At 41.6% G+C, this 26,200-nt stretch overlaps 2 protein-coding genes and 1 long non-coding RNA gene across 3 annotated transcripts; 1 reads left to right on the top strand and 2 right to left on the bottom strand.

The window, feature by feature from the left end:
- The first annotated feature begins 912 nt into the window (after positions 1-912).
- LOC306796582 lies at positions 913-1,943 on the top strand. The gene is made up of 3 exons (XR_013773064.1): positions 913-1,052; positions 1,287-1,415; positions 1,509-1,943. It is a non-coding gene; the product is annotated as an uncharacterized lncRNA (long non-coding RNA).
- LOC306796581 (protein mono-ADP-ribosyltransferase PARP14-like) lies at positions 1,938-13,494 on the bottom strand. Its single transcript, XM_079295598.1, has 15 exons — positions 13,244-13,494; positions 12,377-12,540; positions 8,716-10,818; positions 8,321-8,557; positions 7,963-8,187; positions 7,795-7,861; positions 6,896-7,042; positions 6,685-6,744; positions 6,281-6,457; positions 5,786-5,924; positions 5,623-5,678; positions 4,554-5,273; positions 4,315-4,448; positions 4,051-4,228; positions 1,938-3,223 (listed from the first exon to the last, which is right to left on the bottom strand). Exons 1-15 carry the CDS (start codon positions 13,416-13,418, stop codon positions 2,943-2,945), a joined length of 4,863 nt encoding a protein of 1,620 aa, XP_079151724.1. The 5' UTR covers positions 13,419-13,494; the 3' UTR covers positions 1,938-2,942.
- Positions 13,495-17,305: 3,811 nt separating this feature from the next.
- LOC306796578 (CMP-N-acetylneuraminate-beta-galactosamide-alpha-2,3-sialyltransferase 1-like) lies at positions 17,306-23,385 on the bottom strand. Its single transcript, XM_079295595.1, has 7 exons — positions 23,225-23,385; positions 20,922-21,206; positions 19,390-19,586; positions 19,117-19,296; positions 18,522-18,546; positions 18,309-18,428; positions 17,306-18,141 (listed from the first exon to the last, which is right to left on the bottom strand). The coding sequence occupies exons 2-7, from the start codon at positions 21,165-21,167 to the stop codon at positions 17,974-17,976; spliced, it is 936 nt and encodes a 311-aa protein (XP_079151721.1). The 5' UTR covers positions 21,168-21,206; positions 23,225-23,385; the 3' UTR covers positions 17,306-17,973.
- Positions 23,386-26,200: the final 2,815 nt, after the last annotated feature.

Raw genomic sequence — 26,200 nt, forward strand, 5'->3', positions numbered from 1 at the left:
TCTGGGGTATTTTTAATTACTGACGACCTCCAGCAAAATCTTGATTTGATGAAGTTACTTTCTCATAACTACTCTTGCTGCCTTCACAAATCTTTCTGTCCCTCTAATAGACTCAATGTTCCTCACTGCATCAACAGCAGCTATTCATAGCTACTGGGTCAGAGAGATTCAGTTTCAACTGAACCTCGGCTCTCACTTCATTGTAATGTTCACCAAGGAAGAAAATGGAGAAGAACTTTGATGTTTATTGGAGTCAATAAAGAGCCAGATAAAATATGTTCCCACCATTAACAAGTTTAACCTTGACTTACAGTCGTAAAATAACTTCAGTACAACCATCAAGGAGCCAGACAGAAACGGTCTTACGTGTATAACACAAGGTTTATGCTGTGCTTTAAGTTAATGATTATTCCTCATAACATTATTTTCCGTGATATATCCTTTTTATATCCTTAAACCATAAAATAAACTAACCTGAGCTATCTTTTTTTAAGTGTCATGCATTTGAAGTGAAATATCAGGGGCACAATTCTGAACAAGTAAATTATACTGATCTTATTCTAGAGTATGTTACAGTCTTTTGTACAAGGAAGATAAAAAAGGGGATCTTGTAGTTTACATTTACAAAATGGAAGTGGATGGCAACATGCTTTCATTTGCATTCTCTTTTCCAGATTTTCTTTAAATTCAGTTAATAATTGGTCTGTATTTGGATGGGAAGCTGGCTAGAGTCAGACTGTTGACATGTACTTTGTTTAAGACTGGAGGTGAGGACAATCAGACCCAGATCACAGAACTCACCCATGAAGACCGGGCAGACGCCTGGGTTGAGCAGGATGCTCTCCAGAATTTAGAAACGGCAACCATTTTGACAACGGCCTCAACAGCAACCCAGCCGAGCTGTAATCCACCCATCTACACGGTGCTGAAGGAGCTGGGGGCTCTAGGAGAAAAGCTTGCAGCTACCGCGAGAGCTCTGGAGGAAACAAACAAAAGGCTGGAGGCCAGTGAGAAAAAGCTCTCTGCACTTGAGAACAGTGCAGAGTATCGAGGTAATACAAATATGCTCAACAATGGTTGTGCAGAGCCATAGTTTGTCATTCAAACCACTTGTTGTGAGCTGAATTCGCCTATTGTGAGCTCACATCAAACTTGTTGTTGCACATTATTTCCTTTTGCAGAAATGATTTGTATTTGTTTTCTTTATAATTAGTTAAGAGTTAATCTGACATGCTGTTTTATTTTGAAGGACAGAATAATGACGTATGCACGTTTCCATCTCTCAGGGCGGTCTCGGATTGCATTTTCTGCTACATTCTCAACAGATGTCACCATTGGTCCTGTGAATGTTCTTTACGCTCTGGTCTACAATCATGTTCTGTTCAACACCGGAGGACATTACAGCCCAGTCACAGGTCAGCATTCACTGTGAACTTGCTCTTGAATTAGTTGTCAAGTACTGTTTGGTAACTCATGTTGACAGTGATTTTATTTTACTGTTGTTGCAGGTTATTTTACAGCACCAGTGCAGGGAGTCTATTATTTCACTTTCAACTCCTTCTGCTGGAGTGGTACCTCCGTTGGAGACCATGTCAATGTTCGTCTCTGGGAAAACAGCAAGATCACTGGTCAACCAAATAACTACTCTACATTCAGTGGATTTTTGATTTTCCCTATGTGAAGTTTATGAAAAATATTTACAGATTTTCCAACTTTTAATAGTTATTGTCAAAAGATTGCGAAATGTAATGTGACTTTCTGCAGCTGTACACTTCATGTTCAAAATGTTCATTCTCACTTAAATGAGAACACTTAAAGTAATACAACTTAATTTCATTAATTTAATAGTTTTCTTTTTTTATTTCAACAGTTTTTTTTGGTATACATGTTAAATGTTCCGTACTTCTTTTCTACTACCATTTTATGATACCTGTAAATCATAATGTACCACATAAATCATCATTTCTTTTATTTACATTGTTCAGAAAAGCTCTTTATAATTGTCAATAAATGGCGCAGTTACAAAAACACACACTGCTCCTTTTGCTGCTGTATTCTCTTTCAAAGAAAAATAATGCCTGAAATATATTTACTTTGGATTCTTCGATTACAAAATCATTGTACAGTCAGAGAAATTCTTTACTTGAATTTTTAGCAATATCTTTACTAAATATTACTGTAAGTCTAGCATCAAAACAGTACTTCCAAAATACAGTGTGACCACTTGTAATAAATCAATTACCTTGGCGCAGATGGTTTAATCCCTGCTTGTTTAATCTTGAGAATAAGGGATTTTAGGCTTATTCTACTTTTGCATTGATTGTTAAAATGTGTGCGTCAGCTATGTCATATTTTACATAATATTAACACTTGGCGTTGAATGAATAAAGTGCAGAGAACTAAAGACTTATATTAAATCAATAAAAAGAAAAGCAATACGTCTGTCTCAAATATTATATTCATCAATAAAATCAAATAAATGATAATACAATAACCCTTAGAACAATCTTTGCCAAATTAAGGTTATTACACACCGCTTAATAGGAGTTATATTCCCCTAACATTTGACGAGTTTAACAATTCATATCACTGATGCAAGTCTTAAAAAGATTTCCAAAAAAGGAAAGTATAATCTCAAGGTGTGTTTCTGTGGTACAGGTTTGTCCTTCAATACAAGGCTGTTCAATACAGCTGGGGAACGCTACAATTCAACTCTGTGCTCGTTCACCTGAGATGACGGCTTCAACTCGTCATCACATCTGGTTGTTTTTGCTTTACTAATAAAAGTGCTTCTGTGTTGCTGAGAAATTAACAAAATTCAAAAATATGCTCAAAACTAAATTGGATGGCACATTCTAAGGTATCGCTACTTTTGTAGCATTTAACCAGGACGGTTCTGACACCACAGCACAGTGTTGAAGCGTGACTTTCTACAGTTTTACTCAGTTGAAGGTGATGAGGTACTCTGGGTAGGCCTGGTCATCGTGGAAGATCACAAACATGGCGGGCTGCTGCTGGTTGTTCACCAAACTGTCGAAGCAGTCGGTCTGGTCTGAGCCTCGAGGAGGGGTGTCTTTCATGGAAGAACTACCGACCGTGTAACGGCCGGTCAGGACACGAGCCACATACAGCCTCTTCAGGCCTGACGCGTCTGCTAGGCTGTAGCGGCTCGCTGAATACTGTGCACTGACAGCAAAGTAAACTCCCTTTCCAAACATGGCAGCTGTGATAGAAATAGACAAGAAAAAACACTTTTCAACATCCAAAATATAGATTTATGTGTTTTTTTTTTACTACTTTGTCCATCTGTGTCTTTATAGTTCTCCTAAATTCACCAAAAAGTAGCATTAGATAATGCCTCATTTGCATATTTTAACTTACAATTACAGAAAGCTTTTTTTAATAGTTATATCCAATACTTTTTTTTAACCTTATTTCCTTGTAGTGTCCTGCAAAATGTATGGAATTTGTTTTAATACACATCTTTAAATTAGTTTTTTTCTCAGATTCTGAGCAAGAAACCTCCACTTCAGTTGCACTAACATACACCGCCTTCCCAATTTCATTCATACCTATATTCTTATAGTTTTGACAGAGGGATTTGTTCATATATAATTCATAATTAATATATATATATATGACATTTTATTGCTAAAAACATGGAAAAATTGTATTTTTTATGGCCGTTGACAGTATTTCCATTTATGGTGTAGTGGTTAGTATCATATTTATGCTCTGGAGATTTATGCAAATTAGCACATACTTGATAAGAGAATGCCTCATTTGCATATCCAAACATACAATTTCTGAAAACTTGCAATACAAAAAAAAATGACCTTAACCTACGTAAGTAATCAACTGGGGATGTTCTATGGTGATATGTATTGGTTGAAGTGGTTTACCCTATTCACCTGCGTCTCCCCTTAAAGGAGTAGTACAACACACTATTCACTTTGTTGCCACACGCTAGACGAGAGGATCGACACCACTCCCATGAAGCTGCAGACAGAAACCGGTTGGCTTAGTTTGGCATGCGACAACATTGCTTACCGTGTTGTCCTGCGTAGCTCCTGTTAAATCGGTCCCTTTCAATGCAGTGGCATGACTCTGCCGATGTGCCGTGGTAGAGAGTCTTCTCCCCAAGGTCTGCTGGGCCATTTTTGGCAGATATACGCTGCCTACACACAGTATAGGCGTGCCACAGGTAGTAGTTTTGCACCCGCTCAATCTGAGATCAGAAAAACAATCAATTACTTCTTCTGTACTGTAGCTTTTTAATGTGAGAGACGTGTGCTTTTGTGTTCTTATAGTCACTTTTTGGATGTTGTATTTAGCCGTTTTGAGGAAGCCCTGGGCTACAGTCTGGTACTCTGGTGAGTTAGGTTGCAGCTGGACCTTTTTAAACACTTCTCCGTTCATGGGTTCCCATTCTGTTGGCAACTCTACGGCTGAAGTAGAAGTCACATGAATTAATGTTTTAAAGACATGAAAAAAAGAGGATGGTTTTAACATCAGTTGCGGAATCTAAAGTAAAACGACAAAATGTGACATACCTGTTTCAGACTCGCTCCTTTTCACTTTGTACATGACGCCTGTTAGCAGATTGGTGGCTGCTTGTGTTCTCAGGTTGACGTCCAACATCATGCCGTTTGGTGCCGTCAACTCTACAAACACTCGTTTCTCCAGGTGAGCCTCCTCCAGCATGTAGTTGTCACGCATGCTCAGCTCTTGCCAGGCCTTATTTATATCCTGAATCGACCACTGCACAGTAAGAGCCAACATGGCTTCTTCTTTGTCTTGGAGGTCTTCGCAAAGTGCCTCTTGGATTGCTCTGTTTACAAGCTCGATGACGCCCAACACGTCCTCTTTTAGGCCCGTCAGCACATAGACCTCCTTTCCTGACCCTGACCGATCTCTAGCTTCAGCTCGGGCTGCGTTTCCTGCTCGGTTGCCGTTCACACCCTCAGAACTTTGACGCCTCCTGCACTCCAGGCTTATACCTAAGACTTTGACTTTGGCCTGCACTGCCTCCAGCTCCATCCCATCAAGCCTGGAAAAATTATGTACATCGACCTCTCTCTCTACCAGCTGCTTCTGCAGGATCCCCTCCAACTCTTTCTTCACTGTGCTGATGCTGTCTGGACCACAACTGATCACACTTACTACAGCTGGCGGTGGCTTTGAGGAGGCGAAGGTTTTGCCTTGAGGTGTTGAAGTTGTGGAGGTTTTCGAATACTTGTCGTGCCACTTCTTGAGCTTTTGTTTTGCTTTTTCTAAAAAATAAAAAATAAAAAAAAAGAGCAAAAAGAAGTGAGACACCTCATTTCATCAATTATTTGAGCCCAGACAAGATGTGTGATATCGAAGATACTCAACAAGACAACTACAGAATGACCAAAACAACTACAAAGGGTACCGAAAAGAGGAGAGAGACACACAAAGCAGCTACAACGAGACACAAAACCACAGAGAGATATGTATTTGGGTGCCTCTGCTGTAGTTTTCCGTTTAGTGCTAATTAACAAAAGTTAGAATGCCAAGTTCACGAACCTGGTAGATAAAAACTGATAACAATTAGGTACAAAGTACAACATTTTTCAAGCTTCATGGATGAACACAAACCTCTAAGACTGAGGTGGCGAGCAGCTGTTTGTCCAAAGCGGTTCTCCAGCTCTGCTCTGAAAAAACATATTACAGGGCAGGAAGTTTACAACAAACGATGCAACCCATGATAAAAAATAGTTTCACTTTCCATTCCATTGTATGAGTGAGATTTATATCTGACCTGAAAGCCTGGAAGACCGATTGCTGGAGGATGACAATGCGGATGAGTGTGAGGGAATTTGGTTTCAAGTCATTAACAGCTGCGGTCATGCCGTCCAGCATGGCTTTACAAGCTTTGTCAGAGTCCATACCAGCCACACCTGATGGGATATATAGAGAACGATCAGATACCACCAATGATGCCATTGACATTGTTATTATGACCTTTTTTTTTATCATTTTAGATCCTATACTACAATTAAATAAAAGTATTTTCATGCTACTAAAGGCCACCAGACATGCATCTGTAGACTTACGGATCTATTACTAATTTATACATGAATACGTTTCCTTCATGTGTTATTATATACTTATAAGTGAGATTTTTAATCAAGTTTAGATGTAAACCCTGAAATTCTAACTACATTAAGGTGGTTAAGACAAATCTGGTGTAGCCCTCAATGCACAAAGTACACATGAACACACACACACACACACACACGGACACAGCACAAACCAGTATTGATGGCTGGGAAGGCCACTGAGCTGTAGCCTTTGCTCTCACACTGCTTCAGTATCTTTTTGCAGTTCTTCCGAATAATCTGAGTGTCACACTTGAAGCTAGCATGAATGATTTCCCTACAGCAGAGCGACCCGGGGCCTGTGGTGCACATGTAGTCTGCTGGGACGCCCACTGATAAAAGACATGAAAGCATATACGACCATGAAAACAGCAACACATTGGATTTGTGTATAAGATGTTGGTTGATTAAAATGTAGTTCAAACAAAATCTCCAGAAAATAGGTAAATGTGAATTAATTTGTCTTTCCATCCTTTACTGTTGGACAGTAATGTTCACAACCCAAAACTCTACAAAGATTTGTTTCAGCATTTACGTTTAGCTCCCTCTCAAGGCTTACCTTGTGCCAGCTGTGCCTGGACACTGGGCCCTGCTGCAGTCACAATGGCTTTAGACACACCTGTGAAGTTTGTGAACACACAGTTACTGTAGGATCTCAAATATAAATATAATGTATACAAAACTCTCAAAAATAACACCAGTTTGTGGTGCTGTGGTCCTCTACACGTATATTAAAAGTCAATCAAAAGATTTAGAACATCAAATCTTACCAGATGGGTTGTTGGAGAAGTCAGTTGTGTTGACAATGGCATCAGTGCTCTCCAGAATGATGTCGCCGCGGACCATCTGGAGCTTGACTCTACCCAGCATGGCTGTGACCTCATCATCAGTTACGGAAACATGGCGGTAAAAGGAAGCTAAAGACACAAAAGTAAAAAAAGCAAGTCAGCCAGAACTTTAAAAATGCTAATATGTTGGTGGCAGTGTTTGGGAGCCTCTTCAATGTTTTCTGCTCCCTTGTGGCCTAAAATAAACAGTGATACCATTCAAATATTTTTAAAGTATAACATTAGAAAAACTAGGTATGGAGACGGAAAGAATGAATAAAATTCCTTAAATGAGAAAAACAAAATGTTTTGGTGGAATTTGCTTTTGTCGAAGAAGAGTTGGCGCTCCAAATGGGATATGGAAACGACTTTGCGGAATTAATTCTGAGTTCGCGAACATTTAATTCCAATGACTGATCAGTTGCTTCTGTTGTCGGCGTTGTCACGGAATATACTCATAACGTGCAAATGCTTGTCTAATGACGACATGAAACATGGCCAAAACTAGCTGACATGAAAGTACAATTAAACTTTCCCAAATAGACCTCTCTCCATTTTTCTCCCGTAGATGGGCAACCAGACTTTGTTTCCGGTTCAAAAACTCTACTTCTTAAACTCTGTTTGCTGTGGGGTTAGAGCCATGTGTTGCCTATAGTGCCAACTTCTGATCAAACTCCGCTGTGGCAGAGTTTATTTGCTCATTTCAAAGGTTTGCTCAAAATTAGCTCGACAATTAACAGGAAACATGGCTAATTATTGTCTTATTGATTGACTGAAGAAACAAGAAATGTATCAAACTCTTGCTCAACCGGATATTAAAAAATGAAGATATGCACACTAACCTTGGTCTGGGTTAGCGTCGTTGGTGAATCCTCTGAGATGCAGAGTTTCCTGGGCAGACTGGAAGGCCTGCAGTGATGAAGTGATGGGTTTAATTCCAGTTCCACATGCAAAACAAAAAAACTATTGCACTCCATTTGTTTTGTTCCAAGGCACTGCATTATCTTTACCTTGCTGGAATCTTTGTCATTGGGGTGGATGACAAAACGGACAAGGAAAGATGTTCTGGTGACCCGGTCCTGTTCAAATTTACGGACCTCCTCCAGTAAAACCTTGGATGCCACGCTGTGAGGAAAACGCAGGACAAAACCGGTCCCAAGCACAGGGAAGGCAACGGAACTGAAGCCTCTGATATGACAGGAATCCAGAATTTTTCTGATGCCCTGTCTCATAGTCTGAAAGATTGAATGATTAAGGTTACTAAACCCCTTAGTCTTTAAGGGAGTAAGAACAACAAAACACAGACGCAGTAAAGACAAACCTGGTCACACAAAAACCTACAAGGACATCTTCAACACACAAATTCACCTGGATGGCAACTCCATGTTGGTTATTATCCCAGGGAAGAAGGTTGAGGAAGAACACTCCTTTAGATTGAAGGGTAGGCAAACCCGCCACCAGGACTGTGTCACCAGGCGATGTTGCTCCTCCTGCTTCCTTATGGAAATTTGCAGTCAGCTGAGGTCCAACCATGACTGACAAAGCGTTTCCAACACGGATCGAGGTGGGATCATGGCCAAGCATAGGGGTTACTATGCAATCCACCTAGGAGAATACAGCAATCTAATTTCATCCATGTTAACACTTAAATATTCCTATCCAGAAATTAGATTATGTATGCAAACAGAGCATGGCACCCAGCACCAAGAGCAGATTACCTTGTGAAACATACAGAATCAACTCAATTTAGCTCGGTTTCTCACCTGCTGGGTCTCCAGGGTTCCCTGAATGATCTCTACATGGACACCATCTTCAGGAGCTCCACCAGTGGCTCCTCTTTGGAAGCCCGGATCTCTTGGTGCAGCGTTTCCGCTACTTATCCCTTGGAGAAGCCGGTCACATGCTTCCTGCATGGCCCTCACCACCTCTCCTCTGTTATCAATCAGGATAACTCTGCTCAGACTTCGCCCTACCCGACTACCAAACTTCTTAACAGCAGTTACAATAGCATCAGAGCACACAGTGACGGGAACACCAAACACACCTGAGCTGATGCAGGGCAGGGCTATAGACCTTAACCCCATCTCCTCTGCTAAATTTAAAGCAGACAGGACAGTTCTTTCCAGTAAGAGCCTCTCTCTGCCACCTGATTTTCCTCCTACAGGCCCAACAGCATGCAGCAGTATCTTACAGTTTAAGTTCCCCCCTGTGGTCACTACCACATCACCTGTAGGAACTTTTCCAGTCCGCTTTACGATATCTCTGCTCTCCTTCTGCACCTGAGGCCCACCCGCTTTACTCAGTGCAGCAGCGACCCCACCGCCGTGGTTCAGATCTTCATTGGCAGCGTTCACCAGGGCATCAGCTTCCTGTTTGGTGATGTCACCCTGACACACCAGCACCTGGAACCCGTCACAAAGGCTGTAGCTAGCAACTGTTGTGTTTACTCCACTCAATCCTGCACCAGATGCCAAAATCTGTCTTGTCGCGTGAGCTTGTTCCTGAAGCTGTACGAGACACTTCTGAGAATGAGCAACACTTAACATGTTGACTCTTCCAGTGGAACTTTCAAAATACCTTACTGCCCCTGGTAGGTCAATGGTGATTCTATCCTGAACAAGGGAGTCCAGAAATGGACCAAGTTTGTTCCTGACCTCGGTCACTTTTCCGGATGGACCTTCCAGCACCACCATGGGCCCAGGGAAAGATGTAGGATGTAAGGTAACCCCTGAATAGTCAAACCCATGCAGCTGCAGAAATTCTGGCAAGAGTTGTACTAACTCTGAGTAAGGAAGAATGACTTGGCCTTCTATGCTTGACTCGTCCAAAATAAACTGTATGACAACTTCATTTAGCTCGTCAACCTCTTTGGTGTGGCCCAGTAGGCACACCGTGCTGTCTGGGCCAAACACGACCTGAGCCCTGTATTGCCCTTGGTTCATCTCATTTCTCTTGGACTTTAGCTTTTCACGAAGATCAGTCGGCACAGAAGAGCAGTTAGGAACATCAATCTTGACTTCCTTGAATTTTTCGTTCAGTTTTTTTTTCGTGTCATCCAGTTCATTAGCAGAGACGGTGAAGAAACGTACCTCCGTGTCTCGTAACTCTATTTCCACCTTGCCACCAACCCCTAAAAAGTCCCCTAGCACCCCTGCACTGCCGTATGCCTTTCTCAAGAAGGCCAAAAGATGTGGGCTCATGTCAGAAACGGTCCTTTCTAACACAAGGTTCTCCTGCTCAGAGATAGAATCTCCAGCCTTAAGAATCTCCTCCACAGAACCTTCCAAAACTAACTGACCTGCAGCTCCCTGCGTGACCTTCACTTCTGGAAAATCTTGTCGCAAACTGGGCTCCATCTCTTTCCAGAGGAGGCGGAGCTTGGCCTCGCCCAGTCGACGAATGCTTTTTTGCTTCTCACTGGAACCTGACCGTCGCTTAACATGCGAGTCCTTTACAGCCATCAACATGGCCTTCACTTGAGATCGCTGCCCAACCACAACGGCCATCCCATCCTCGCTGTACACCTTCACCTCATCTGTGGTCTGACGAGAGCTGCAGGACTTAAGTAAAGCTTTACCTTTGTGAGGGTCCACCTCACAGTGGCACATGTAGCCATCAAAGACTTTGTCTACCTCGGCTTTCCAATTTCTAACTGCAGCACCAGCTTGAGCTAACCGGCTAACTAAAACCCTCCGCTCCTCTGGGTACAGCTGGGCAGAGCAGGCCACAGAGGTGAGTGCTTCCTCTAGTTCTTTCCCAGCCTTGGGGCACTCCTTTAGATAACGCAGGAGGAGAGAATCAAGTCGTAGTTCATATTCTTCACCACTTGTTAGCACGCTTGGGTTAAGACTGGACGGCTGTGTCTGCTGTTGGAAAGACGTACATTAATTTGGTTTTCAGTATATGACAAATTGATGTTCATTACACGTATACTTTTTTTTTAAATGATTGAGACACTTGCACAACAACTGAACACATACTCTAAAGCAGCGGTTCCCAAACTTTTTAGGCCGCGCACCCCCTTCTACATCCCGACCGGGTTCGCGCACCCCCCCCCCCCCCCCCATTAATAAAAAAAAAAAAAAAAAGACGCAACAGAGCCTTTTAAGCCTTCATAGCCGCATAAGAATCGGACCAATGAGAGAACAGTTTGCTCGCGCGTGGCATTTGTTTACAAGATTTAGTCCGCTGTTAAATGTTGCAGTGTGAACACAAACCGAACAAAGGAGCAAGTGCAACATTGTATCATATTAATCCCTGAATCGGAACAAAGCAAACGAACTGAAGGTGTGAAAACACCCTGAAACACTGCAACAAAGTTTCAATAACTTTCAGTGACACAAGGCGTCACTTTTAAAGAGCAATAAGGATGGCGAGCACACACGCACAGGCTCAGAGGCAGATTATCACATTTAATTTACAATTAATGAGCGACTAATGAAGCCAGGATGTCTTCGGACAAAGCATCGATGCGGCGACACAGTGTTGTTGGACACCGGGATCATGCACAACTTGTTTGCATCTTTCTCCCCAATCATACATTCCACCATCTCTCTGGCAGCTGGCGAGCACACGTCTTCGGCGATTGTGTGCGGTAGCCCCTTTCTCGCTATTCTGTAACCAGATATGAAGCCCGTAGTGCGTCATTTATAGACCCAACACATGAATGAGACTCCAGTTGTTTTGGCTGTTTTGTAACTCCTCCAATTTGGATATAAACAATGTAAGGGGCTTTTGACTTGCACTGGCATGCTTGGTGTTCAGGTGGCGACGTAAATAAGAGCTTCAGACTGTTAGCCAGAACCTCACTGCACACCACGCACTGTGGCTTTGGGGAATCTGCGTTGCCAATACAAGTGAAGCCCAGACACAGATACTTTTCATCATATTTCCTCTTTTTTTCCCAGTCTGATGCTCACTCTCGTTTCCTCTTTTTCACCTTGACTCCGCGATGGGCCGATGTGCTCCCGATTTGTCTGTGCAATCCCTTCCTCCTTCCTCCGTCTCATCTTCCTCTGGCTCGATTTCTTCTCCCGGTCTCTCCCCACGCACCTCTCCGTTCCCCTCGCCTCCGATTCCTCTCTCTCTCTCTGTCCCTCTCCTCTTTTACGACTGATAGCTTCAGATGTCCCACCTGACAGTTTTTAAATTAAAATTACATTTTTTTTTTATATTTAATATTATTACACCATCAGACCGCCATTACACTTTTCCTCTCGCGCACCCCCTAGAGGCAGCTCGCGCACCCCCAGGGGTGCGCGCACCCCACTTTGGGAATCCCTGCTCTAAAGCATTTATATGAAGTCAGTTTCAATTATTCCAATCAAACTGTACTCAGTAAGTGCTTGTGATGTAATGATAATACCATATATTTTTACAACCAGTTGCTCCGAGACACTATTTTATAAGACTGTCCACTCTGACCTGTGATGATGTTGAGTCCAGTTTTTGGCTAACTGACTGTCTTGTCGTCGAGGATGTGATGGGAGAGCCGGCGGAAGGTCCCGGGGTGCTTCGCACAGTCAGCACCAGAGGACCCCCGTCAAACTCCAACACATGTTCAGATCTCTGCAAGACTCTTTCCTGAGCTGAGACAGAAAAGGATTTATTACTTATGACAGAAACAAAACTACAAAAGAGCTGAAAAAAAGGATAAAGTTATGCAAAAGATACAAAACAATCACAAAGACAAGCAAAACATCATAAAAGAGAAGCAACATTATTACAAAGAGACACAAAACGACTGCAAAGAGACAAAAGGCAACTTCAGATTGATGCAAAAATGCTCAAAACGCAAGACAACTAGAACGAGTTGCAAAACAACCGTGAAGAGACACAAAACAAGCACAAAGAGACGCAGGGTTCCTACAAATACATCAAAGGACTACAAAGAGACAGAAAACAATGGCCACGTGTCTCTGCCCAGGAGCCCCGGCTTGTAGTCCATCCACGCTTTACAATGCAGTCTATCACTTTAACTTGGCTGCCGTTTGTGCCCCACCCTGTCAAGTGGAGGTGAAGTTATCAGTGCATATGTTTTGAAATGAAGACAGTGCATATACTGTACAGTATATGCTAAAGTCAAATTGACAGTCAAAAAGTGTGGATGTGGCTCTATAAGCAGTTGGTCCCTTTCATTAAACACCCCCCCCCCCCCCCCAGATATAATCGAATGAGATCAACATGTTTGCAGCGCATACTTTCACTTTCACCAGCACAAGACTACGCACTTCAAGAAATCATCAAGTGACCCAATTGAACAGATACAGGTTTAAAATCACGTCTTCTTACCATCTCGCTTATTAAAAGCAATGCTGTAAACTTGATCGTGCACGTTTGTTATCGAGCCGCAGTCTCCACCTCCGGATTTGCGACGCACGGCAAAGTACTTTTGTATTTTCTGCTTTTGCTCTTCGTCCAGACCGGGACCCTCGAAGAAGACGGGATACTGGTAAGGACCCTCCATGGTGCGCGCGCTGGATAGACTTTATAATTAAAATACGTACAGGAGCGGCCTGCAGCGGAACCGGGTGCCACTCTATTTCCCGGTTTCGAGGAGGTTTACTGAACAAAGCCAGGATGAATGTGGCAGAGCCTCTTTAAGAGTGGTGCAAAGTGAAAGTAAATGTACTCGACAGGCTTCTTAAAGGAACAGTGCGTAGCATTTCGGGGGATAGATTGACGGAAATTGAAAATCACATTATAAACTATGTTTTATTTAGTGTAATCACCTGGAAATAAGCAATGCAGATTTCTGTAAATATTATATTGCAAACTTTACCCGTTTTCTCCTGTGGACGGCAAAAAGTTCAAAATATTGTAAAGGAACAGTGTGTCACATTTAGGGGGATTTGTGGGCAGAAATGTAATATAATATCCATAACTATGTGTTCATTAGTGTATAATCGCCTTAAGGAATCAATAAAGAATCGTGTTTCTGTTATAGAACGAGCCATCATATAGCGAGCCTGTCTTCACTATATTTAAGCAGCATTTTTACTGAAATCAATTGCATCATTTGTTAAATATTGTTCATTGCTTTCTTTAACAGCTCATGCATAATTATATCATTATAATAATATTCTTAGTTAAATGATAAACGTGAGAAATGTCAGAGAACTACTCAATTGTTTAACATTTTGAATCAGCATCAGAAAAATCAACTGTTTACATACAACTCAAAATGAATATGATAAAATAATTACATGGTTTTACACATTTTAAACATCCCCGTATCTTAACCAAAACGAAACATTCCAAATACAGTGTATTACATGTTTACTATAGCGAAGCAGTATATAGGTTGTGTGTGTATTTTCTCTTATTGTATCACACTGATGCAAAATACACCCTCAAGAGACGCATAAAAAGCCCACTCTTTAAATCGGACAACTTCCTCATTGAATAACAGACGATCACTGTTTGTTATCTCTCATCCAGCCAAGATGAAGGAAGTCAGTCAGATGTTCCCGAATCAGGACAAAGAGACAGAAAAAAATAACATATCGCAGGGTTACATTTAAGGAACATTTAAGGGGTTGCAACTGGCTGCAATCTGCAACCTCACCACTAGATGACGCCAAAACCCTACACAGTGGACCTTTAAGTGACATTATATTTTAGAGCTAGCAGCGTCATAACAAAGTCTCTAACATAAACAGGATTAACATGAAAAAGCAGATGGAGCTCGTGTACATGTAGCAAATGAATACTCACCGTCATAGCAGAAGAAGGGTTTTGTGTTATTGCATTCATCGGAGCTCCATTTTTCCATTTGACACAGTCATAGCACATTCCTTGTTTTTAAATTTCTCCGGATCCCAGGATCTGAAAGAGGAACTACTCCCATCTGACCACCTCCAGGTGTCTCTGAACAGGCCGATGCAAACGTGTCTGTTGCACTCAGGCTCAATCTTGAATTCTTCGTCATTTAACCAGAAACAAGCAGAGAAAGTAACAGCTGTTATTTTAGCCCTGAGTATTGTCTGCAGAGAAAGCTGCATGCTGAATTATTCAGTTTTTTACTCATTGTGTCCAAACTTTGTACAAAAACAAAACGAAACATTTAGTGAACTTAAGATTCAAATACGATCAATTGTGAATTTAAACCTTGTTAGAAAGAAGCAGATTTGTTTTGTAAGTCAAATAAAATCATGCAAAGTGTCATTCTGATTTGATGTTAGATTACGTGAAATATAAACTGAAGAAAGACAATGTTGCACTGTCCACCTCTGCACAATAAACACGAGATTAAAATGACAGAAAATAATGGTAACTTACATCTTGTGAGTCTTCCTCTTCGACGCTTCACGCTGGTGTCTCTCCTCACGTACTGATGAAGACTCACATCAACCAGGCAGGTGCTCACTTTTAGCCGCCTAAGTCGGAGACGTCCATCAGAGAGGAGAAAGGATCCATTGATGACAAGTCATTTCCATGATGTAACAGGTAAACGAAGAGGAACACACACTTCCCTGTTGACCGTCCAACATGCAGAAAGAACGGCGTCATTCCAAAGAAATCTACTCACGAGGAGAAAACTTTACATTTATGTAAACTGTTCTGGAAATACACATTATTGCTTTGCCAACAATTCTCAACCATTCTTTGGTTCTTCTTCTATTTATTTATTCATACTGGCAATGTAACCAATCCCATCATTTCACCATGATATAGAATTCCTTTACAAGATCAGCCATTCCATATGATCATGAATACGTTTTGGGCTTTTGGTGTTCAGTTTATTGTTACTAACGACTCAAACATTTAAATGTCTCTGTTTACATTGTCACTGTTCATTTTTAACACGTGTTTAAAAGTTATGTTCATGGTTGCTGATGTTTAAAGAAAAATGTATTGTGTCTAATCCAGCTCATAAAAACTGATTTCTATCAGAGATATGTACGAACAACAAAGTCGAGTAAAAGACACGTCTTAAAGGAGCGCTGTGTGGATTTAGTGGCATCTAGTGGTGAGGCTGCAGATTGCAGAGGGCTCATTCAAAGCAAACACAACGATTCTTACACATTCATGAATTATGTTCCATATCTGCTCATAGATTCCCTTTAAATGCTACACATGAACTAGTATGGGGCTGAATCGTAGACACCACTTCTGTAAATTACTTCCAGGGAATAACCCCGTCCTTCATCACTAATGTCGCCCGTCTTAAAAGTCACTCTGACAGAGAGGCACGTGTACAAGTCTACAGAGCGAGATCAACACACTCTCAGGCCACTCTGTAGCTGTGCTGCATACAAACACTTCTGTTCACCTCCCCACTGTGCACCAACCATCACACTAACATGTCAGAAATATTATCGAAGTAAAGTAACCATTTTATATTAGCAGTCCACCCCGGAAGAACATGAGAAAACAAAACCGTGAAGACAAAATAACAATATTAATTGCAGCATAACTGGACTCACCCTGAGCTGCATGACGCAATCATCAAAACTTGAGGAAAACAATCAGAGAAACTGAGAGCAGCTGCTGCTCCGACAATAACTACCTCCCAATGTGATTGGCTGTTGCTTAATTGACCAATTTGAGTCGGAACGACACTCTGACGTCATCAGTGGGCTTCTTGCTGCGCTCAGTCTGCTGCCATCTGCTGGAAGAATCCAGTACAGCATGTAAAGCACGTCCAAGCCTTGAAAGCAAGTTAGACTGGGAGCAGAGGGGAGGTGGACCGCATAATAAAGTTACTGAACTACATATATTTCATTTACTAACACATGCACTTAAAAGCATGTTAAGGTTAATCTGAACATCCAGTGTCTGCTGGCTCATTCCTGGGTGAAAAATAAAAAATCCACCAATCAGTTTAATTTAATTTTAATTATTTTTTAAATGAATTGAATGTAAACAGAGCCATTTAAATGTTTGAGTAGTTTAGATCACCGGGCCGCGGACCGGTACCGGGCCGTGGATCATTTGGCCGCACAGAAAGAATAATATATTATTTCCGTTTTATTGATTATCAGAGTCTGAAAGAAGTTTTATTTTGAAAAATGACCGGATTCTCTCGCAAAGAGTGGAACTAAAGCCAGTGACAGCTCTCGTAGCCTACGATCACTCCATGTCCTCATCATCAGTCCCGATCATAATGCCTTAAGAAAACATCAAAACATGAATTGTGTTCACCTATCAAACGTGGATACCACCGATTGTCGCGATCATTTTGGAAGCTTGCTGAAAACTTGCTGATTGCTGTAAACATAAATACTATGGTTACTCTCTTGATGTGTGAAGTCGCACGACAAATACTCTGGCACTGTGCTCCAAAACCCAAAGAATATGAAAAAACTTCAGTTATTACATCAGTTAAATACATTTAAGATAAAGATAGATACGATAGACTTTATTGTCCCGAAGGAAATTTCTCTTGGAAACATACATACAGTGTACAGTGTCTGCTGTTAAAAAACAATACAAATAACATATTGCACACACACATTACATACACAGAACCTACAAAAGACTGCCACCGGCCAACAAACACATTTCACACTGCCCATTGTATAACGCACCAGTAGTGTATCGTTAAGATATTAAAATAAATAAAAATCGGTGTTCCAGGGTTAAGCTCTGGCTAGCTTGCCATTTAGGGCTTTGATGGACGAGGGGTCAAAAGAGTTCTTAAAGCGGTTGAGCTGCACTGGTTGAGCTGCACTGGGGGACTCTGAAGCTGGTATTCAGGGTGGAGGATATGAGTGGGCTCTGAAATGATCTTCTGGGCCTGTCTGACGATAGTTTCATCAAAGACGGCCTTCAGCTTCAGACAGCTTCATGTAAAACATTATAACACAGTGAAAGGATCTTTACAGGAACTTTACATGTGGTGTTAGTTCCCTCTCCATTAGATCATGGATGATTTATCGCTCACATTTTTAATCTTTAACGTGTGCAGCAGGGGAGTTAGTCTGGCAAGAGATGTTTCTTGAAGACTTCTTAGTCTTGTTTTGCTTTGTAAGTGATTCACTATCAAGGCTTGAATACCTTAAATGCTGAGAGAAACATCACCACCCCGTGTAAAACTTGAGTATTTGATGCTTCGATAGCGCCACGATCATTTTATACTCTTCACCTCCAGCATGTGGTCCAGTTTTTACGTTTTTGTCCGTGTGTTGTTCCCAGTAATGACTCCAGTTTCCATCACGGTCTGCTCCAAAACCAAACACATGGACCTGGACAAACAAAGGCAAACAATTTTAGGAACAGACAATGTGGTAAAAGCGTTAATAAATCTCACTAAATGACATGCTATTACGCGCTTTTTTCTTCATCGTCGTGAGCATCAACTTGTCAATCATTAGTGTGTCGCGACATTCACTCAATTAAAAAAGAAACCCACCTCGTCACAAATATGCAGGGCAAGAACCACAGTCATGAAGCCAGTGGATGGATAAGTGCCCTTCTTCTGCAGCCACACGTCATGAACGTACCTCATGAACGCTGGGTTAAGGACCATCACCTGTTATGAAATCAGACTTAGTATTTAAATACATTATATGACCTTTGGAGCCAATGAAGTTTATTGACAAATACATTAAAAAATAATACTCACCAAATCCTTGTTGAACTTAGATTTTCTTGGCACATGTTGAAAAAAAAGCATGAAATGTTAAACTCAAATGATGCTGCAAGAATTTTCTTGGATGAATGTTAAGAGGCGCAAGTTGTTTTAGCAACTGACGGTCAGTTGTCACAGACACTTCACTCTTATTACCACAAACGTGGTGGTGGGAATGCAGAGGAATATGCTCGGTTAGTAGCATTCATTGAAATGATTCTGCTGCCATGTTTGGAGTTAATGTCCTCATTTAGAGAGGAAGTCCAAATCCAAAGCCTCCACAGCAGCTCCAGACTGATGTTACTCAATTGACCTCGGATCAGAATAGGAACGATCAAACTTGATTGACCAGTATTACCTTTGCCAGCACAGTCCTGCTCTGCAACCTAACAACGTAATAGGGTACAGCCCCAGGAGAGGGTTGACCGTAAGAACAGTGTAGTTGTTCGAGCGCTTTGTTTAAATTTCACCCTGCGGTCCGTCCGCCTCACTCCGTACCGCTGGGTGACTTCACCAGGATTGAACGCCAGCTTCAGAGGACGGACCGTAGCAACTCGACCTGAACGGAAATAAAAAAAACAAGACTCACCTTCCAGAAGGTCCCGTGCTGACGGCATTCACAAACCACTCAACATCCGCTAACTTAAATGGAAACAGCACAGGAACAGTGGTGCTGTCTATATCCACAGCACTCTCTGGATACATGACACGATGAGTTGTCCTGGTCCCAACGTCTGCTTCATAGCCTTTGATTTGACCGCCGTTAATTCTAAATAGTACAAATATATTTCATATGTCACTGTAGTTGTCAGGAAAATTAAGATGTGAATTTTGACGTTCGTGTTTGTCTCGACTCTTTTACCTTATGACAGAGTCCTGGAAATCTATTCGAGGTCCGTAGTGTGATTTCATCAAATTACCAGAATTCCCCACCACAGCACAAGTCCTGCAGCGGTCAGGGCCGGATGCTTCAACATGAGCAGTGGCTGGGACCAACTTAAAAAGCCTTGCCACTTTTTCTTTGTAGACACTGAAGATTTGCCATTGACCCTGTATGTTCTGTCAGGAACACCAAACGTTACTTAGTTAGACCGCATGAATTGTACCAAATAAACAAATTGTCAGTCGCTGTCACCACAACAATTGTCAAGTCAAACAGGATTTTTCTTTTATGTGAACAGAAGCAATATAAACGACTTCAAATCATTTTAAGATAATTGTCAATAAAATAATCGGTAAAGCAATTCGTAAAATAATCAACATACACAATCGGAGTATTCTGAAAAGAGACAGGGCGGAACCACTCTGCCTGGAACACGAGACATGCGGCGACACGGTGTCGCAGTAAACAAGCTCCGTAATCTGACGAGCGCCGCACTGACAGAGATCGCATGGTATCGAGATCCGCATCTGCATGGGCACAGAGCCCTCCACATCAAAGGGCTCTTCCACCACTGACACCATGACCCCCCCGGTGGTCAGTGGTACTGGAGATCCACAAGGCTGCCTGCTGACTCCTCCATTGCTACTACTAAGCCAGTAGGGACTACAAGGTATAACACAGGTGTGTGCATCCCCAAAACTTACTTTTGTATTAATAACTTGTCGTTATTTAAAAAGGGACAGTACACCCCAACATCTGAAATGCATATTTTTCCTCTTACCTGTAGTGCGGTCTATCAATCGAGATTGTTTTGGTGTGAGTCGCCTTGTTCTGGCCTCATACATCGCTGTATGTTTTTGAGTTTTTGTAGCTCATTGGTGGCTCGGGCCCTGGACCACCTCGTGGAATGGCCGTGACATACTAAATAGAATAATAATTTGATCAAAAAAACCTGTTTATCGTGCTACGATATGTCAAAATGGCTGCTGTGAAAAGGGCCGATACAGTCGTGGTTGTTGCAGACACAGCTGGCAAAGATCTGCACTCCACTGGATGCATCTTACTGGTTGATAGTTAATTGGATATTATCAAATTGCTCACTGCACATGTGTAGAATGTGTAACCTAGAAAAGAATTGAAGTTTTATCAAACGGTAACACGACGAGTATTGTAATTGCTCAGTGGAATCTGCTGGAGGATTGATCGGAATCAAGAGAAGATGAATTTATTTGATTTAAGTACACGTAAACAAGGGATTTGACTCTGATGAAGGGAACCCAGGAAGAGTCCTGTTGATAGTCTGGAACATAGTTTACCACTGGATAAAGAAGTCAGCGTCAGACATCTTTCTACTGCTCACATTCAGAGAAGTGGTCCAACTAAGACCAGACTGAGAACTGAAGTTCAGCCACCACAGTAATGGCGACTGCTGAAAGTGATTGTATTTCACTTTCTGATCCTGATTTGAACTGCAGGTTGAGAGACTGTTATTTTGCAAGGTCACAACTTACCTTCCACCAGTTGAAATTGTCCTCTGAGAGACTGTAGTTTACGGACAAAAATGGATCATCAAATTTGCTGAAACGCTGCTGAAACAACGAATCATCTTCAGATAAACATCGGCCACAAGCACAGGGTCTTTTAGCCAGATGTTTGAAGTATGTTGAGATGTCTGCTCTCCAACACAGTCCGATGCCCGTCACAGCCAGCAGGAAAATGAAAAGGCTCACTGTTAACCTCATCACTGTTAACCTCATCTTGGAATGTGATGCTTGTGAATGGGAAGCTGCTCCAATCTGGAAACAAAGCATTTCTTGTAAGTGATTTTTTTAAACACCTGAAGCGTGCAGCAGTTATATGCTCCTCTCACAATGTGTTTGTTTGTGGGCATGCCCCTGCTTGAACACACCTGTGTCCTATCCCTATTGAAGTCATGCGGCGCTGTTTGTGTCCCTCTTTACCCTGAAGAAGACGGTTAATTATGAAATATATATTTTGCATCGTGTCTACGTGTGAGCTATTGAAGTCCAGGGGTCTATAAAGTCGTTACAATGAACCATTGTCCCACCTGCACATTTAAAGAGGTTAGAGACACAAAGGAGGAGGGCGGAGTAAACCATGCACACGTGTTGACCTATATTTGGTGTAATGAATCGTCATTCTTCAGAAGAATATATATTTGAAAGCACGAAGAATTTCTGAGAGCCTTGTCGCATTATGTTCCATTGTAGGCTACTAGCCACCTGGAGTTATTGTTTTCATTCATATAAATACTTTAATTAATACTGAGAAAGTAACATTTAATGCGCAAGTGTCATCTTTATATGACATATTTGGTATTTCAAAAATGAACTTAAACGTTGTCAAAAAGACCTAAAGTCTATTAAACGTTTTGAATTCAGAAAGTAATTTTTCTACGTGACTGTTTAAATCTCTTCTAATGGCGTCCGTAATACCACAACTTTTGTTTGTTTCAAACAAAAGGCCTCCTATGTGTTTATTACTAATTATTTCCTGATAAATTAATAACATTTTGATAAAGAATATAGTTGTAATAAATCAAATTAAAATAATAACTAAATTTAAAAGAAATAATTTTTTTTTATTATCAAATAAAATAATTAAAAACCGTGCGGGGTCACCCCCCATATCACGTAACACATCACATGAATGATTGATCGCTTTCAACTGCTCTGCCTCTGTGTCCTGGGCAGTGGTGTATAAAGTACCCAAAAGCCATACTTGAGTGAAAGTTTAATCTCATGAAATTGAATCTCATGAATTGTAGATATATCAGACACTGTCTAACCATGCAAGCTGCAAAATTGTATTTTAATGCAATGATTATCCCCCATCTGACCTGCTGCTTAACCAGCTGGGCACAAGCCAGCAGCACGACATTAAAATCCATTCATATTCTCCACAAACAAGCCCTAAAAACACTTGATTAAAAACCCAAAAGTCACCATCGCTGCAATATTCTCACCAAACATCATATCCTGAGTTGGGAGAACATCATTAAATTCACTGATGTGTGTCTGGTTTTTAGATTTTTAAAAGGTATGGCACCTCCACTTATTAAACAAAGCGCTCAAAGCAGCAGACTCACTGGATCTGCTTCAAGAGGTGATTGTATCATTCCACAAAGGTCAAGCTCGTTCAGTAAATCTACATTCTGTGTGAAGGCAGCTCACTCGTGGAATGCTGTGCCACCACACACACGCACACAAAACACATACCAAACATTCAAGCATCACTTAAAGGAATGTCTTGTTGCCAATCAGGTGTGCCAGCATTGCTGTGCTGTCTGTCCTGCCTGCTTGTTTTGCCTGTATGTGCATTTGTCTTGATCAGCGTTGCTATTTTCCATTTTTTTGCAGTGTATGTGAAGTGCTTCAGTGTTACATGTGCTTGTCCTGTAGGTGGGTGTGTTCTGCCTGACACATGCTGAAACCTGTTATGTCTGCTCTGCTTTAATGTCGTACACTTTTCTTTTGCTGTGTTTCGGTTTTGTCTACATGTTGCTGTCTGTTTCTCTATGAATTTTAACTCCGTTTCAATTTGAGATTTTGTTATTTTAGGCTGCCTTAAACATCTGGCCAGGGACAGCAGATGGAAATTAGCCTCTCTGGCTAACTCTGGCTCACTTACAGTGTAACTGTTGATTAGTGTGCATTGTCCCTGAAAAATAAATAAATAAATAAATGAATAAAATAAAGTAAAGATACAGCTGGTTACAACTAATGTTTTAGGACCAAAAGATTGTGCGGGAAAACAAAGACATTTCAAACATTACATTTTCATGATTGAATACCTTTGAAAACTTGCCTTGCCTCGAACGCCGCTGTGTGCATCACAAGAGAGACTGTTGCTGTGGAAAGTGACCAATCAAAGGAGCGGAGACCATCAGCCACCGTCTATTCCATCCCGCCGCCAAAGTCTCAAAAGTCAAAGGCAGAGCAGGAAGACTGGAAAACCGAGAACTGGGCGAGCCAAACTGGCGGGTAGAAATGGCAGTGAGTCACTGAGAGGCAGGGCTAAAGTGGCTTCAACAGGTAAAGGGAGTTATGCTAATGAGGAGGGAGTGACCAACAATTATACGAGCACTAGGAGAATTCAGCATACAGAACTGCAGAACAGAATATCTATTGATCATTGATACAATGCTACGATTGTTTTTTTTAATTAAACAGTGTGAGTCAGAGCTCTCTCTTCTATACTTAATTGATCGATATATTGCTTTAATATCTGATATGTTGCTCAACGATGTGTGTCAAATTCACTTTGCTGACACACGACTGCACTACAACCTACAGCACCAATCACATGGTCAAGTTTGCAGACGACACAACTCTGGTTGGTCTCATCACCAACGACGATGAGACCCACTGTAGGAAGGAGGTCAGCCTTCTGACCACGCGGTGCAGAGACAACAACCTCCTTCTGAATAACAGCAAGACCAAGGAGATTATTGTTGACTTCCGGAGAGGCCACACTCAACACCCACCACTGACCATCAATGGTGCTGATATAGAGAGAGTGAGCAGCACCATGTCCTGGGGGTGGACATCAGTGAGGACCTCTCGTGGACAGCCAACACAACATCACGGGCAAAGAAAGCCCAGAGGCGCCTCTACTTTCTCCGCAAACTGAAGCAGGCAAGAACACCACCACCCATCATGTGCACCTTTTACCGAGGTGCACATCTATTGCACTGTATTCACTTTATATGTTTAGATGTTGGACGAGAGAGAAACGTCTTTTCAACTCCCCTGTATGTTCAGTACATGTGGAATTGACAATGAAGCAAACTTTGAACTTTTGAATTTGTTGTTTTTTTAAATGCCACCTATCAAAAAAAACGATGTATTATCTTTCCAAATACAAAACAATTTTGTCTGTCGAGTTAAAAGTGCACAGAAAGTGTTTGAACTGGTATGAGTCACTATCGGATTAAATAAATCGGGAGTCCTGCCGGTTCTCATCAGGGAGTGATGTACACAAGGTGATCCCAAGGTGAACCCAAATAACTGCAAGTAACTGTAATTAAGTGAGTGGAAGGACAGAAAACCAGCAGTAATCAGGGACAGTTCTGAAAGCTGCTTTCTACTCGTTTAATCTCAGAAACAGAAGCTCAGCCGATCCACACAGAAATACAGTTTTATCATCATTGCATTTGTTGCAAACTACAACTTTTAAACCTGAACCCTTTGAATTGATTTTCAGACGACGTTGTTTTGCCGCTTTTTTAAAATCAGTAGACACCTGGGAGGGAAGTGCTGAAAGTCACCAGACCGGTTCTGAAGCAGGTACGGGTGCGGCCAGATGAGGCCTCCTCTGCTCTCCAAGACTGCTACATTTACAGGCCATCCGAGCTAGGCAGCATACAGAACTGCAGAACAGAATATCTAATGGCCTCTGCTAGTTGCTTCCAAAAAAGGAATATTATATTTTTGAGTATAGAGCCTAACAGTATGTTTGAAGTCCAGATTGTCATCATTTACAGGCCACAATGTTAAATCCAAGATGTTGCCTGGCATTGCAATTATGTTTACCTGGTCTGTGTGTCATTGATACAATGCTCCGATTGTTTTTTGAGAATAACAAAAAGGTGTGGTTCCCAAGAAGATGACACACTTTTAGGCGAGCCAGGAAGTTGGCATCCACTGGATCCCTCCCTGTACAAGAAGACAATGGATTTTCACCAGAAAGTAAAATGCCTAAAACGGTTTTAACAAACTACACCCGTGTTGCATGACAAGGGTGTCCAATGTGCACTTTCATCAAACATTTATATGATCCTTCGGATGTCGCTTTTATGGTTCTAAACTTTCTGTGTTTTACTGATATGATATATTTATCCTTCAGGGTACACAAGGAAGCGAACAAGTCAGCATGATGGCATTCTTTTGTTTCATTTAGCTTTTATTTTGAAATGGGGTGTGGGGGAGAAGGGGAGAGGAGACAGAATCATAATGTTAGATAAACACAAACCGGTTATTAAATGTTTCTGATTCGAGTGACATTTACACACACCGCGACACAAGAGGGAGAGACGAGGAAAGACATGGCAGAGCAGGACAACAGTCATGTAAGCTGTAAAAGATAAAACATCGGACAATCTCCAAATGAGAAAGTTTGCCAGAGATATCAGAGCCTCTCTCTCGCTCTCTCTCTCTCTCTCTCTCTTCCACCCAGCACCACCTTTTCAAAATAAAAGCCCCATGGATTAACTGTATTTAAACAAGCTCAAAATTTGGCTTTTTTGTTGAAATGACTTTTCACTCCTCTCCCTCTCTCTCTGTGTCTCTCATACAGTCATTCAGGCCTCCCCCCCCCCCCATACACACACACACGCCATTTTAAAATAAAAGCCCGACAGAATGAATCCTAACTGAAATGCTTGTGATGAGCCTGTCATTTAATAACCGGTTTGTGTTTATCTAACATTATGATTCTGTCTCCTCTCCCCTTCTCCCCCACACCCCATTTCAAAATAAAAGCCCCAGAGAGTGAATTCTAACTGAAATGCTTGTGATGAAGCCTGTCATTTAATAACCTCTGTTTATGTGTCAAACATGATGATTATGTCTCCTCTCCCCCTCCCTCCCCCACCCAGTCCCACCCTTTCAAAATAAAGGCCTCATGGATTAACTGTATTTAAACGTTTTGCTCAAAATTAGGCTTTTTTGTTGAAATAATGAATGCTCTTACTAATACTGCGACAACTACTACTACTACTGCTAATATTTCTAGTATTACCACTACTACTACAAATTCTGCTGTTGCT

Source organism: Melanostigma gelatinosum, assembly GCF_949748355.1.
Source record: "Melanostigma gelatinosum genome assembly, chromosome: 23".
Classification (NCBI taxonomy): domain Eukaryota; kingdom Metazoa; phylum Chordata; class Actinopteri; order Perciformes; family Zoarcidae; genus Melanostigma; species Melanostigma gelatinosum.